The following is a 15,700-nucleotide window of genomic DNA, read 5'->3' as shown; positions in this document are numbered from 1 at the left end:
CAGGTTCTTGTTTCTTTATTGAAAAAAGTCTTCTAAAAATGACCGTAGCCAACGCGTTTAGACCCAAAAGGTCTTCTTCAGGGCAATAACAGTAACAATGTTCTATTATAGTTCATTTAGCTCCTTTTCTAGGTCCCTCACTCTATCTAGGAGTGCCAGTTGGACCGCTTATTTCAGAAGGGCACCAACAAGGTAAATATTTCCTGTTTGAGTTGCTTCTTAGTGAACTATTCCAAGTAGCCCGCGTCAGTGTAGACATGGGTTTTTTAGCCCATGTATATCTTTGTTCTGTATAAGAACCGCTCCCGCCGCGTAGCCAAAATCGTCAGAATAGTTCCCTAAGAAGCAACTCAAACAGGAAATATTTACCCCATTGGTGCACTTATTAAATAAAAAGTCCAGCAATGTCGACATAAGACTGTGTCTACTTAAAATTACTCTCGGGACAGAATGTCAAACTGAGAGAAAGTAATTGAGTCTTGGCTGTTGTCAAGATGGTATCTGAGAGATTTATCACTGTATTATCACTTGGGGCTGTTGGTTTCACCATTTCTTCGCTCTTGCTGCCCTGTCTCTGATGTTTCCTCTGAGCCCTACGTCTCTGCCTCCTCTGTTGGGTTCTCCTTCTCCCTGCTTGTGCTGAGGGTTCCGGGGCTGTAGCGTCTGGAACCGATCCTGCCTCAAAAAATTCAGTTCTTCAGCCGGAGTGTGTTTGGCCAATGTTGCAACTAGGAGCATTTTCCCCAGAGTCCCTGTTGTCATCAGACTCACAACTGCTTTGTATTGAACTGGCATCAGAACTCAGTGTTGCAGGGGTCTACATATATAGATCTAGATATAGATTACGTCAATGCCTGCAACGGAATGGACTTGGATCACCGAATTTGTGAACATCGTCACCTCTCCTGCCTTTAAAGAGCGTCGTAAGTCAATGCGAGAATAGGTGCTCTCATTTGAAATGTGGACTTGAGTGGACAAAGACGGCAGCAGCATTTGAAAAAGGAAATATTCCAAAACGCGTCATGCCACACTGCTCATGCTGGAATAAAGAAAGATTCTTTGGAGATCTGAGTGGGCCTTGATCTTTTCACGAAGGAAAAGGTTGTTGGACTCAATGCATAGGGTGCCCACGACCACTTTAAAGCCCCCACCCCTAAGGAGTTTGGCGGATATTTGTGGCAAACTTTTTGATTTTCATGACTTTGGGAACCGCTGAACCGCCATATTACTAAACGGTTTTATGCTGGTGTACAGGACTGTGACTGCACAGTTTACATGCAAACTCCGGTAGTATTGCTTGTTCTGTTACCGTTTAGGAAATGATGCTGGGGTGACGATTCGAATAGCCCGCATTCCCTCCACAGAAAACATTGTGGCAAGGAAGGCAGCGCTGCAGGCACCGCCCACTGGGGCAGTACTTACGTCAATGCCTGCAGCGGATTGGACTCGGATCACAGAATTTGTGAACATAGTCGCCTCCCCTGCCTTTAAAGAGCGTCTTAAGCCAATACGAGAATAGGCGCTCTCATTTGAAATGTGGACTCGAGTGTACAAAGATGGCAGCGGCATTTGAAAAAGGAAATATTCCGAAATGCGTCATGCCACACTGCTCATGCTGGAATAAAGAAAGGCTTTTTGGAGATCTGAGTGGGCTTTGATCTTTTCACAAAGGAAAAGGTTGTAGGAATATATATTTCTTCTCCCAAAATTGTCCTTAGAGAAAGGACGCCACTCAGCAGGGCTTGAAGTTTACTGGAAGTAGTTTTTCCACCAAGATACATCGGTAAAAAGCATCTAAGCGTTTCGGCACAGAGCCTTTGTCACGGCGCTAGACATAAATTACCGGGCAGCTAATATATACCATAATCGTGCTAAACATAGAAAAAGAATACCTACACAATCTGTGCATGTAGCCTCAAATGGCGGGGTCTTACAATGACAAAATTGCTACATAAGACTGCAAAATAAGCATCATCATGCATTAAATTAATTACATTAATGCTAATTGCAATTCCTGTTTTGTATTATTTTTACATAAAATTAAATACAAAATAAAATAAATGTGATACAATTGGTGAGATCTTCATGTGATACAAACAATGTCATACTGGTAAAAACTGTTTATAAAATAAATATTCTACATGCAGTATAGTCCACTATATACTGGAAAACATTGTCATACATTTTGCATGACTCTTTGTGACTGGGTGGATTTGGCAAGATTGCAAATCCAAAGTAATGCCCCCTTTGGCAGCAAAACAATATGTCTAAGCTCTATTGGCCATATATATATATTTTTTTTTAAACCCATCTCCTCAAGCCCCGAGCCTTTAAAGAACTATACCAATCCATAGCCTTACATACTCCTTCGAAACTTAAATACCCCTTACATCCACACACTCTTACCCATCTCATAACCCTAAATAAATATCCCTTAAACAGCTGTCCTTTATCCATCCTTAAATGCCCATATAAGCCATATACTATCCATTAAATGTACCCGCTTCTGAACCCTAGAAACTCCTTAGTAACTTGCACTGTTAGACAGCCCTGAACTTTGAATACAGGTTGCCAGCTCCTTCCCTGAACCCTTACAACCCTTACAGAAAGTTATCCTTACTCAATACCGAACCCCTTAACACCCCTTACTACCCCTGACCCCAAATCCTGTTAGTAACCGCTTCCCTTACCCATCCATGAAACACTAAAAACCCTAAAACAGCCTTCTGACTCAGTATCCTTACCAATTCTGAAAAACTAAAAATCCCTTACAAACTTATACCCTTGTCTTTGAACCCTTAAAATTACTTACACCTCCCAATTACCCGTATCATGCTTAATAATGAAATAAAACACTTACCTGTGTTGTAAAGTACTGAAAATTGGCTTTTATCGTACTTGCCTGTGTTGCAACGTCCATCGTGATAAAGACCACGTTGTAAACGTTACATACCTTCCAATGGTCTGGTAGACCTAAAAGTTGGGGCAACAAGGAGCAGCTCCAACTGGGAGACTCTGTCTAGTCGTAATTGCATAAATATCTCATTTGAACGGAGAGAGATTTATTAACAAGGCAGCTGCGTCTGCCGAAACGAGCCATGCCATTCTTGATGGATTAAATAAAAATAGAACTGATCCCCAGCAGTGTCGGTAACTGTGTTTTAGTCGCAGCAGGAACTGGGATGATGTAGTAACATATGTAATGTGTTGACTTTGGAAACTGAAAACAAATATTCTGTTCCTGGACCCAATCTTTATGTCCAGTATGGCCACGTTTCCACACCTGCCAAACGTGAGCGCTTTGAAACATAATAATTATCAGAATTAAGCAGTACAAAACACTTGACATTTCTTCGTTAACCTAAATGGATTTAGAGCTGACTCACACTGCAAAGTTGTCCTACGAAAGCCTACTGACTCACTGATTAGTAATCAAATTAACACTGCCAGGAATGCAAATATCCAAGAGTATTAATCCTGCTTACACCTCAGAAGCATGCAGGCACAGGTGACAAGGCATTCCATGGGTACCGGTCAAGCAGCCTCTCGATTTCTGCCACCCACACATTAGTAAAAAAAAACGAATCAGAGGCCAGATCAGGCTCCAGAAGCCCTGGAAGGAGATGCTGTGAGGCTTCCTGGCCCCAGCCAATCAGGACCTATCTCTCAATTTTTGCCTCTCGGACAATACAAAACAAGAAGCAAAATACAAACCCGGCCATATTTTTACCTACAAGCCCGTATTAAATACCTGGCCAATTTTCGCTCACCTTCCCTCCACCACGTCCTTGATGCTACTGGGTGTCCTACACCCGGGGAAGCACAAGTTATCTTAGCCAAGGAGTTCGAGCAACCTGTGGGCTGGATCAGGTCATAACTAGACTCATGAACTCCAAACAAATCAAAAGAGATGATGCAAATATCCACATAAAGATAGCTAAAAAAAATTGAACAGCTTCCACACTATGAATATTTTTATATAGACCTGCGTGTAGTAGACAATTTATTGAATTTCGTACTTCATGGAGTACAAAGTGCCCAGAATTTGAACAAGCATACATTAAAATTCAACGACTCCCTGCGGATTGATGTCCCAACCATGAGACTGATGGAGCTGTTTAAGCAACACCACTCTGTGGTCCTGATTCCTAAAGTGCCAGGGGGCTTCCTGGACCGGAGAGAGTGTCTCTCATTAGGTTTGCTGTTTGTCATTAACAGTGGGAAAACATAACGGCAGCCGCTCAGTTGCCTCAATCTATTTTCTTCCTAGGTCACTCCCCAAAAATATTACATGGAGTCCTGATTCAACACCATCCTGACCTAGATATAAAATACCAACCAAATGCGGACGTTTGCCAATTGCCCCGTAGTTGTTTAGGAGTCCTTCTGTGTAACTTCCAGGATTGAGAAACAGAAGCGCATGGCACTCCCTAAACAAGGTAAAATGGCTGTTGCTTCCGGCCATGCACAGTAGTGGGAAAGGTAACAGTGCAGCAGTGAGACCTTGTATATATATATTAAAAAAATGAGCATGCTTTGCAATTTGGAGAAGATGCCAAACATTTGACAAGCACTGGCACATCCAATAGGTCTGTGCAAACAGGCATTCACACATGCGCTGTATCAGATTAAGCCTGCCTCATTAAAATGGCTGGAAAAAATAGCAAAACAAGGATTGCTTTCTTTACAGAATAGATATAAGAGATTAGGAATTTAATGCGAGAAAAAGTCTATTGACTGAGTTTAATTTCCTATGTAAAATAGTCGCTCATGCCTGCACTTCCAGGATGGCGCTATTTTGATACAGCAAACAGCTAATAAATAGCATCAGACTAGTAGGGACTGATACACGTCTGGCTGGAGCCAAAGCCCACTCTATGTACACTTTACCAATATGTCATACAGTCATAAAAACTTGACGGAGTTCAGTGGTGTCGACGTTCATAAATTTACACAGCCCTAATTCTACACACAAATGCACTCAAACTAAAACAAAAATGTCAATCATCCTCCTGAAAAGTCACACACACATACGTTCCTGCAGTGTTTCGATTCTTATTGGTGCAATGTGCATGAAGTGGCTCTTGTTTTATCAGCTACAGTGCTGTACAGAGGAGTACATGCATGGAGTTTGCATTTGGATTTGCTTGTACACGGTTTAACCAATGAGAAACGCCACAACGGCTCAGCATCAGTCCTCGGGCATCTCAGACTAGACTGCTCACTAATCACTGTCTGAGCTGGTGATGCAAAGTAGGTAATTACGCAGTGACATTTCACATGACACTGTGGTTTCCTCAGGCAGGCGCCTAGGGCTCAAACACCAGCAAACTCACTGCAAGTTGTCACCACCGCATCTCCTGCTCAGAGAGAGACTTTTACTGTTGAAGAAGGACCAACACTTGTGAAAGCAAAGATAGCAAACGATGGGGCTGCAGTGGCTAAAATTAGATTGTAAGGAACATTCAGAGATTAGATAAGCTCTAGAAAGACCGCGGGGAAACAGCTACAGGGAAGGATTGCAGAGTAAAGTTGTAAACAAATAAAACATACAACTCCTTTCTCATAATATTGTTTTTAACTGCTGGCGCTTCCAGACGCTCGAGAAGATGCACTGTCCTCCTAGCCATCATATATAATACATGGGATCTTGTAAACTCTATATAAAACACCCATACTGTTCTTATTGCAATTTACCCACGTGTAATAATGTATTACATTTGAGTTTCGTGTAACTTATTGCTCCCAGAGTCGGCACACAGTGGTAAAAATCATAGTGCCAACATCGGCAACACACCCCACCCGCAAAAACAGCAATCTCATAATAAAAAAACACACAAGACACATTGTTTGTTGGCGAAAATATTGCTACAGGTTTATTTTGCATTAGAAATATGCCAACATGGTGGGTCAACTTACAGGGCGATCCAAGGGCAGGCAGCAGTGACAACCATAAGCTGCCCTGCCCACCTGAAGAGTGAAATTGCACTGTGGCCTAACCAATCGGTGCTCATCATTTGGGGGGGGGGATCACCCCGGCATGAAGTCACGGCATGGAAAAGGATTGCATGATGGGCGGGGGAGGTCTATATACCTGCCTTCCCGCGCACTGGCACGCCAGAAATGACCTAGTTAGGTAGCTTCGGACCCCAAGTGGGTCAAAACACTAGACTTGTCGGGGTTGTGCCCTCATGTGGCACTAAGGTGGCCGCCCTCCAAAGGGGGCTCCCTGCGTGGACCGCGTGTAGCCGCACATCTGGACCGGTATCATGATGGGTCAAGGGACTGTTTATTGGGGGAGTGGGGGAGGTACCTATAGTTCAAACACATAACTCGGAAGTCGAAAGATTGTGTGTGGGGGTGATCAAAAGGAATTCAGTTTTGAGTGTGTTGTGCATGAGGTGATTGCGGGTCAGCGATTGTTGGATTTTCAACATAGTGCAGTTGAGCATGTTGATATTTTCAGGTGAAGAGATTTTCATATACAGTTGTGTCATCAGCATACACGTGGTATTAAATGTTTGAGTTCTTCAAAATGTCCGTAAGAGGTTCCATGTACAAGTTGAATACAGTGGTTGAGAGTGAGGAGCCTTGAGGTATTCCAATTGTTACAGGTGTAATGTCAGATAAGGATTGGTTGGTTTTGATTCTCCGAGATCTGTTTTGTAGTAAAGAAGCAAACCATTTTAAAACGGGACCAGATAGCCCAATCCTATATTCAAGGAGGTCAATCATGCTGTCATGATTGACAGTATCAAATGCCGATGAGAGATCAAGAAGTATGAGTAGACAGGAATCATTCTGATCAAGCAATCTCAGGGCATCATCAACAATATGTGTCAGAGCCATTTCTGTGCTTTGACAAGTTCTGAAACCAGATTGGTTCTGGTCGAGAAGCTGGAATTGATCAATGTGGTTGCAGTGCTGAAGCAGTACACATTCCTCCAGAAGTTTATCTAGAGTCGGGATGCTGGAGTTTGGACGAAAATTGTTGGGGTCAGACTGGTCAGCATTATTGTTTTTTATTTTTTTATTGGCGTGACCTGTCCTATCTTTAGGTTAACAGGCACCAAGCCCTGGGAGAGAGATGCTTTGATGATCTTTGACCATAAAGGGAGTAGGGAAGAACAAAGTTCTGACAAGCTTAACTGGTAGTGGATCATTAAAATGGTTAGAGGTCTTTATTTTGGTAATTATTGTCAGTATGACAATTTTGTCAGGGATATTGAAGGAGGACCACATAGCCCTATTTTTTGTGGTCTATCGAGTACAAGGACAGTGACCAGGTGCTGCATCAGGAGAAGTCTGGGATAATCAAGGCTGATCATACATTGAGATGCGAGTTGCAATTCTGATTTAATCTTCCTTGTCTTATCGATGAAGTGGGAGGAGAACTCATCACCATTAGGTAGTATCTCCTTGTCTATAGAGTGTTGTTTAGAATAGCAGGTTGTTTGATGATTTCAACATTTTTTGGGGTCTGTTTTTGACATTATCCAATTATGCTGAAGTATTCTGTTCTGAACCTATGGATGTATTTATTAAAGGAGTTTGTTCCTGCTCTCAAATGCTTGAGGGGAGAATCAGATGGGGAGGTTCTCCATGATCTCTTAGCGCACCTTTCCTTGTCTAAATTGTCATTGAACCAGGGTTTAGATTGTCTGCTCTGTACTCTTATGCTGCTTAGGAGCAATCGTGTCCAGCATGTCTCATGGACCGAGTTTAGTGATGAGTAATCTCATGAACATTCATCATGTTTGTGGAAAAACGTAGTACATTGTTGCTAACAGCAGTTAGTTCAGTAGGATTAATATTTCTTAGGTCTCTAGACCACTGTCTGGGTTTAAGCGGTTGCCCTTTTCTAGTCAGCACATTTTCCAGGATCAGGAAGGAGATTAAGTAGTGATCAGACCAGTCACATGGGGTTATGGATTCAAGGTTATCTTTGATGATGATTAGAACAAGGGTAGAGCCTCTATTGTGTGTTGAGCCATTGCAAGACTGGGTGAGGTGGAGGTCCGTAAGGAAGGCCTTGAAGATGTTAAGAAGGGGGTCACTTTAGTCATTCCAGTGGATTTTGAAGTTCCCGAGGAAGATGTGATTGGTGTGTTGGTCTGAATTAGAGGAGATGGTCTCCATTATTTGATCCATAAAAGGTAAGTTGCTACTGGGGAGGTGGGAGGGGTTAACTGTGTGAAGTTTGCATACAGGTTTGTTATTACTCCATATGTCAATACCTAGGTATTTATTTACCCGATGTCATAGTAGCCATCTTTGAATGTTTTAGGGTGAGCATGGAGCGATAAATACATGCTATGCCATCACATTTCTTCCGGATCTGTCAAGTCTGAGTGGTATTGGTAAGTCAAAAGTGGGAGGGGATGAATCCCTTGAGCCATGTTTCAGTAAGGAGAAGGTGGTCTAGGTCATGAACAAGAATGAGATCAGCGATGTCAGCAGCATGATTTACAGTCAATCCGCAGGTAAGGATAAGAGATCCAAGAAGACATTTGGTAACTAATGTCTCAAGTTGTGTCATGTGGAATTGTAGCAGGTTATGTGTGTGCAAGATTCTAGTTTTGGGAGAGGGTTCTCTATTAGAGTTCGAGGGAATGGTCTGGCTGGTGTTCAGTGTGTGTAGAGTAATTAGGAGTATTGGAATATGATATCAGAAAGGAGTGTATGTCGACATCAGACAGGTGTAAGTGACCATATGGGGTCTGGAGATGGGACTGGAGTAGGGTCGAGATCTTGCGAGCAAGTGTGGTGAGTTTTTGTTAGTTATTGAAACATGGTGAGAGAAGTTAGGTCGTACCATCTAGAATGGAGCGAGATGATTCGTGTGAGGGGTTCTATTATCCCCAGAGTTCCAGTTAAGATTTAACAGCTTTTCGAGCTTGGAGGTGACATGTATAAGGTTTTGGAGATTGGCTTTTACTAGCTGAACGTCTTGACTAAGGTCAGTGAGTTTGTCCTCAAGGCAAGAGGATTCCTCATTATGTAAGGTAAAGTAGTGAGGCCTCCGAGAGGAAGAGGAAAGTGTGCTCGCTGGGGTACTTAAAGCCCTACATGGTAATGGTGCCATCTATATCAGGATGAGGATGTCGCACTAGTCTTCTTCTTGTTTTCTGCGGTCATCCTCCAGCCATCTGGCTACTATTCCCAAGGTCCGCAGGCTTAGAACCGGAGATAGATCTTTCACGTACTTGGGTGCCTAAGCCTGGAATCAAATCCCACTGGCACTTCGTGCCAAAGTGGAATTGTTGTCTTTCAAGAAGCAACTAAAAACCTGGGTATTCTGAAACTAAAGTGTTCCTAGCTGTTAAGTGTGGAGATGCCCTGCTGGCGCCGCGACACACTACGGAGTTGCCGCATGCTCTACAAATGCTGTTTAAATTTGTAGAGGAGGTCAGCAGCCCAGAAGGACCACCAGTGTTGTGTGAAGGAAAGGCTGTAAATGGCGGGCAAAGGGAGGGACTGGGGAGTGTAATGGTAGGGGGAGAGAAAGGAAATAGCTTGATAGGTGTGGCATCTATATCTTACATCCACCAGATGTTAAAAGCTACCGTCCTATATCCAGATTCCCACTTCCAGCCAAGATAGCGGAGAAAGCAATAAACACTCAATTGACTTCATACATTGAAACTAACAATCCTCTCGATATGACTCAGTTTGGATTTACAAGTGGCCAGAGTACGGAAACCACACATCACAGAGGAAATCATATCAACCTTAGATAAGGGCGGCAGAGCAGCCCTTATCATACTTGACCTGTCTGCAGTCTTTGACATGGTGAATCATATTCACCTGACTGACTGCTTGCAGATCATCGGGGTTAAAGACTCGTGCACTAATTCACTAATTTCTCACAGATAGGACTCAATCGGTAACACACAAGGGATTCAAATCAGAGCCTTTTGTTCTGCTGTGTGGGGTTCCACAGGGCTCAACATTAAGCTCAACCCTTTTTAATCTTTATGTCTCCCCTCTAGTCAATTTGATAAAGCCTTTCGGCTTCTCATTGGTAAACTACGCAGATGACACCCAGATCATTGCGTCATTCAGCAATAACATTCAAAACACAGCTGAGATATTTCACAACTGCATGTGGGCAGTCAGCAACTGGATGAGTGACAATTGTCTTAAGTTAAATTCAACCAAGATGGAAGTCATGCTTTCCAGAAACAATGTTTCTTTCTGGTCTCTTTCTTGGTAGCTTCATGGTCTAGGGACTTTACCCATGCCTGTAAAAAATCTAGGTGTTCTCATAGCCCCTTCGCTGCTTCTGACGGCCAACGGCCGTCGCGCGCACTACCTTCGTAGTGCCGCGCACATCCGTTGGCTGTCGCGGCCCTGCCCACTGCGCTAAACCGCCGCACTGCGGCGGAATTGCCACCGCGATTAAGCGGGCAAATGACAAGCTTACCAACAAAGATCAAGACAATGCTATCATCTCTTTCTCTTTCTATATTCTGAGAATAATAAAGAAAATCCCACATCTGATTCCCTTTGACTCATTACAGAACATGGTTAATAACTTACTCCTGGCAAAACTAGACTAATACAATGGTCTTTTCCAGAATTTACAAAAGAGATCACTGAATAAACTACAGATAATGCAGAATACTCCAGCACAGATGCTCTTTAACATTCCCAGATTTGAATTGGCATCCCAGGCCATGAGTGAGCTACACTGGCTGCCTATCGAGCGGCGCGTTGCCTTAAAGCGTTGTGCTTAGCATACGAGGCACTTCATGGAATTGGCCCTGAAGACCTGAAGAATAACCTTAAATGATATTCTCCTGGTATATTGCTATGCTCTAGCTACTCCAGAAATCTGGTGGTTCCTTCCCACAAGCATATGTCCTGGAGAGGCAGGAGCTTCATTTGATGTACTGCCCTAAAATGGAATACTCTTCTTCACTCTCTGAAATCTTCAGCCACTCTTTTAGCTTTCAGAAAGTTTCTAAAAACCTGTCTGTTTTCAAATGAAGACATCCTTTTCCATTGATCGAAGACAGCGCAAAGACGCCTCCGGGTATACGTGCACTCTGCAAATTCGTTCATTGTCAACATGAGCATCCTCTGCAGTCTGGAGGTCAGTTCTGGTGAGTTGGAGATCTGTGTGGGCAAAAGGGATGCTGCCTGTGTATTCACAGTGTTGAGGCTGTTGATTAATCTCAGGCAGGGATTATCATTTCTTGGTCTGCTGTGATCCACAGCCCTATATCGCCTTTAAAAGACGGGAGTGGTAGAAAGGCACGGATCATCAATATGAGAGGGTGATCTGGGTCATTCAGCGTAGGTTCCTGAGTTGCCAAGACATGTGGGGACAGCAGGTAGCCTTGGACGATAGCTTTAAGAGGAGATTAAGGCATTGTTAAGCAAGGTGCTTTTGATCTTGAAAATTAGGTCAAAGCTTTTTGATGACGATAAGATTGGATGAGACTGTTTCCATTGTTGTATAGGGTGATGGTTACCTTCACATTGAAATCAGCTGAAGGTGCTGTGGAGATACGAAGCCCATGTGGTATTCTCCTTGAAGTAATAATCTGGAGTGTTGCAGCAACAGCTCTTCTCCATTGTGCTCTCCTATTGGTGAAGAATAGTAAATCTGTAACCACCGATCCTTTATTAGTAAAATACCAGGAGTCAGGTATGAGTGCTTCAGAGCTTCATTTTAGAAGATTGTGCTTGAAACGTTAGATAGATTGGGGGGTTGACTACCCTTGCATTATGTCGTCTCAGTGTCAACAGATTATCACTGGAGCTTGGGATATTAGGTTCCATGTTAACAGTGATGGATCGACATGTGAAACTTGAGAGGAGGAAACAAATGTGATCCAAGTATCCTCTAAAGATGTCCACTCTAGTGACCATGATGTGTGGAGTCTTTCTTTTATTTTAAGCAAATAGGTTAAACACACCAAGTCCTTTATTACTGCCTAGGGTAATGTGCAGCAAGTCCTATTTCAGTGTCAATGGATGAGGAGCAAGTCCTATTTCAGGGCCCATCGATGTGGAATTGCCACCACCTTGAGGAAGTAGTCATCACAGAAACCACACAGAGGAGAAACCTACAAAATGGCGCAATTGCAACACGACAAGTAGAACTCAGACCGATCCAAAACACAAAAAGAAAAAAGTATTGTGAGAAGAACAAAGAAAGAAAGACAGAGAACACATGCACAAAAAGGATTTAATGACGCTGAAGGGAATGGAATGAACAAAACAAGAATTAACAGATGTGGTATAGGGGCTAGGTTCAGTACTGTGTAACCTAACCAGAAGATCACAGGCAAAACTACATAAAATCAGCTCTAGTGCAAAAATGGAGCAAACTTATTTACACCACTTTTAATGGGTATGCTAATATGGGCTGCTGCAGATAGGGGTTGTTCGATTTCATATTCTTTTCAAATGTTTGCAGTCAGCTAAAAAAATTGAACACACTTCATTTGACCAATTTTACTATGTTTGCATGGAAAGAAATGGAAATTAATCATTTTCTCCACATCTAAAATGTGATAGATAAAAGCAAAGTCTGAGACAAAAATTAATTTACTGTTTTATGGTACAAAATCAGTTTGTTTCATTTTTAAGCAAATGAAAAGTTTATGTAATCAGACCCATGTTCTAATTCCGGTTTCCCAATTAATAAAAAATGTGTGATAGACAAACTACTTAAGCTTTCTGTTCTGTCAAATTCAGGATCATCTAGAAACTGGTTGACCACCAAAATAAAGTGCTATATTAAAGACAATTTACTACCAAAATATTAATAGCATGAACTTCACTTTATGGTACATCATGTATTATTTGCTCCTCCTAAGAATATTCTGATAATTTCAAACTGAAAGGGGAGGAGGGCCTTTTACTATTTGCCATTGTCAAAGATGTAGAACAAGAAGATAACTGTAAACATTGAAAGCGAAAATCTGAGCAGGCTTCAGTTTACTGGTTTAACAAGTGCTTTCTGAAAATGCAGCAACTTTCCTGGACAACAGACGATACAAATTCACAGCACTCAAGACATACCTTATGCCCAAAACCAACGTTTCTGTATAAAAATCAGATTCTGCCAACTACTCGTATCATAATAAGCATCAATGGTGCATCAACCACAATCTGTAGATCAATGTTCATTATATGCTATCACCTTTACAGACACATGAAATAAAATTACATTTTGTGGTGTATTTCAAATACTCATTTATCTGAGACAGGTGTCAACTTCTTTAAACATTTGTACATTAGGGAAACTATTTAATGAGCTTCCTGATCAAGTATCACATTTATCACCATTTGCTTATAACCAAGAACACAAGCCAAAGGAAGATGTAGAGGAATACCCAGTAACACTCTTCAAATATGTCAAACAAAATGTCAAATATCATGTAAAGTGCAAAACAGAATGCAAACTGACAAAATACTGCAGAACAAAAGAAACGTTAAGATCAGGGAATATGTAAAGTGAATTATATCGAGTAGTATAGGGTTGTCGATATTTATTGCCATCAAAGGTATCAATGAGACATTTGATTCATCCTGTAAATGAGGCCAGAGCAAAGGGACATCTAACACCAATGGCAGACTATAACTTCAACCAGGGAGTAGAAAGGACAGCTAAAGGATGGGAAAGAAGCCAAGTGAAGCATCTGGTCATCAGTGAATAGAGGGGATGGGTGTCATGGAGGGCCACCTGATTAGCGGCTCCCACCTTTCTGCAAGTAAGTAGGCCTCGGAGCTGCTGCTCTAGCCCTAGCTGGATGCTTTTCTTCACAAGAGCTGCAAGATAAAATTCTTAGAGAAGACAAAGATAGTTAGGAGGAGAGTGCAGTGAGCGATTCACTAGAGTGTAGTGGTCAGGAGTGCAAGTTAGTCATCGCTCACAGCCCTTCTTTTGAGGTGCATTTAAATTAGTGGAGGATGTGATTTGTTGCCTTATGTTGCTTAGTAGCAGAAGCTAGGTATCCTCACATCCCCCAACAGTGGGGACACCTGTGAACCCTGGAAGGAATGGGATCACAGATCCACCAAGACATGTTGAGGAATTTTGCAAGAAGGGAACTACATTCAATGTTTACCCACAATGAGAAAATCAAAATAGCTTGCAGGTAATCTGTAATATTTCTTGATTACAACACTATCAGTTTCTGTGACAATGCATTTAACAATCCTAAATATATGAAACTTGTTTCCTAATTCATGTTTAATAAAAGCATGCAAAAACAATGAATTTGCACTTACTGGGTCAGTTAGCATAGTCCTCATATGTGATGCCAGGGCCAAAACTCCCAAACAGTTAAAAATAACCCCATTGATAACAGAGTACCAAAAGTCTTTGGATGGCAGCAACATGACAACAGTTACAACAAAGTCTGCATATAGAACCAGCATCCAAGTCATTACGGCACAGACCATGCCACATCCATCTCGAATAAACCAAACCCTCTCCGTCATATCCGCTTCCAGCGGTGATGAATCATAATTGTCATTTTCTGGAAGAAGGGGATGATGCTCAACATCTCGGAACCTGTGGCCAGACGACTGCATGATTTTCCAAACCGGTCCTGAAATATAAAAGAAAATCAAGGAGACATTAAAGAATTTCAATAAATATTCCAAATCAATTTACTTTGGGGAAAAAAACAAGCAGTAAAAAAAGAAGCTATTGATCCTATTTGAAAATAATTTAAATTAAACATGAACTTACACCAAATATTCTATCAATTAGCCAATGGAAGCACAACACCAGGTGTTGATGTGGAGGGACAGGGGAAGTTAAGCCTCAGTCATGGATGTGCTGGGAGGGATTCTGCACCACACACTTCTCAAAACTCTTAAAAAAGAGTCTGAAATATATTAATGAACAAGTTTCTTACTTTCAGTAACAATATATCTGTAAAAGACATAAGTTAGTTATAGATTCCTTACCTTAGAATTACTCCCAGGTGTCAGACTGGATCTAGGGTATTTGTCTTAGCAGTAACCCTGCATGTCGGTAGGTGGGGTCGGTCAAGACCATGTCCGTCGGTGGCGTAGTGTCCACCAGGATGACATTGCAGAGTCTACATAGAAGCCGACCCTGCGTGTTGACATCAGTTTGACTCGACTTTCCACGCTAGAAGCGCAGAGCCATGCAAGACACTGGCCACTGCTGTGCTAAACTAGGGCCCTGCAAGGGAGTCCCTATCCCTAGAAGTCAGTATTGAGAGGATGGGTGGAGCGGTAAGAAATCTATAACTAACATTTGTCTCTTACAGTTACATTGTAACAGAAGGTAAGTAACTTGTTCATCTGAAAGAGACCGTTAGTTATAGATTTCTAACCTAAGAGTAGATACCCTAGCAATACCAACCCCAGAGGGTCTGCAAACTAAGTTCATACCAGAAAGTCCTGGAGGACAGAATGGGCATAATAGCCATCTCTCTGGACTAGACTGTCCATGCAGTAATGCCTGGTGAACATGAACAAGGATGACCACGTGGCTGCCTGACAGATGTCAGGGAGTGGAACTCGGCGAGCAAGAGCAGTGGTGGCCCCCGTGGCTCTTGTAGAATGAGCACGGAGCCCCACTGGAATGTCCTTTTTTGCCAAAGCGTAGCAGATTTGTATACAATGGACAACCCATCTAGAGATGGTCCGCTTTTGAACGGCCCGACCTTTCTTGGTACCCACATAGCCAACATAGAGTTGA

General features: G+C 42.3%; 1 protein-coding gene across 2 annotated transcripts in view; it reads right to left on the bottom strand.

The window, feature by feature from the left end:
* ZDHHC7 (zDHHC palmitoyltransferase 7) overlaps window positions 1-15,700 on the bottom strand; it is a 358,756-nt gene that overhangs the window by 150,582 nt on the left and 192,474 nt on the right. For both annotated transcript variants that reach the window (XM_078670375.1, XM_078670374.1), the window contains one exon: window positions 14,251-14,573. In XM_078670375.1, the coding sequence (XP_078526501.1) occupies window positions 14,251-14,556 (306 nt within the window). In that variant the 5' untranslated portion in view covers window positions 14,557-14,573. The remainder of the gene's footprint in view (window positions 1-14,250; window positions 14,574-15,700) is intronic.

This window comes from Lissotriton helveticus, chromosome 12 (assembly GCF_964261635.1).
Source record: "Lissotriton helveticus chromosome 12, aLisHel1.1, whole genome shotgun sequence".
Lineage (NCBI taxonomy): Eukaryota > Metazoa > Chordata > Amphibia > Caudata > Salamandridae > Lissotriton > Lissotriton helveticus.
Note: the sequence above shows the minus strand (reverse complement) of the source record. Positions and strands in the feature narration are given on the sequence as shown.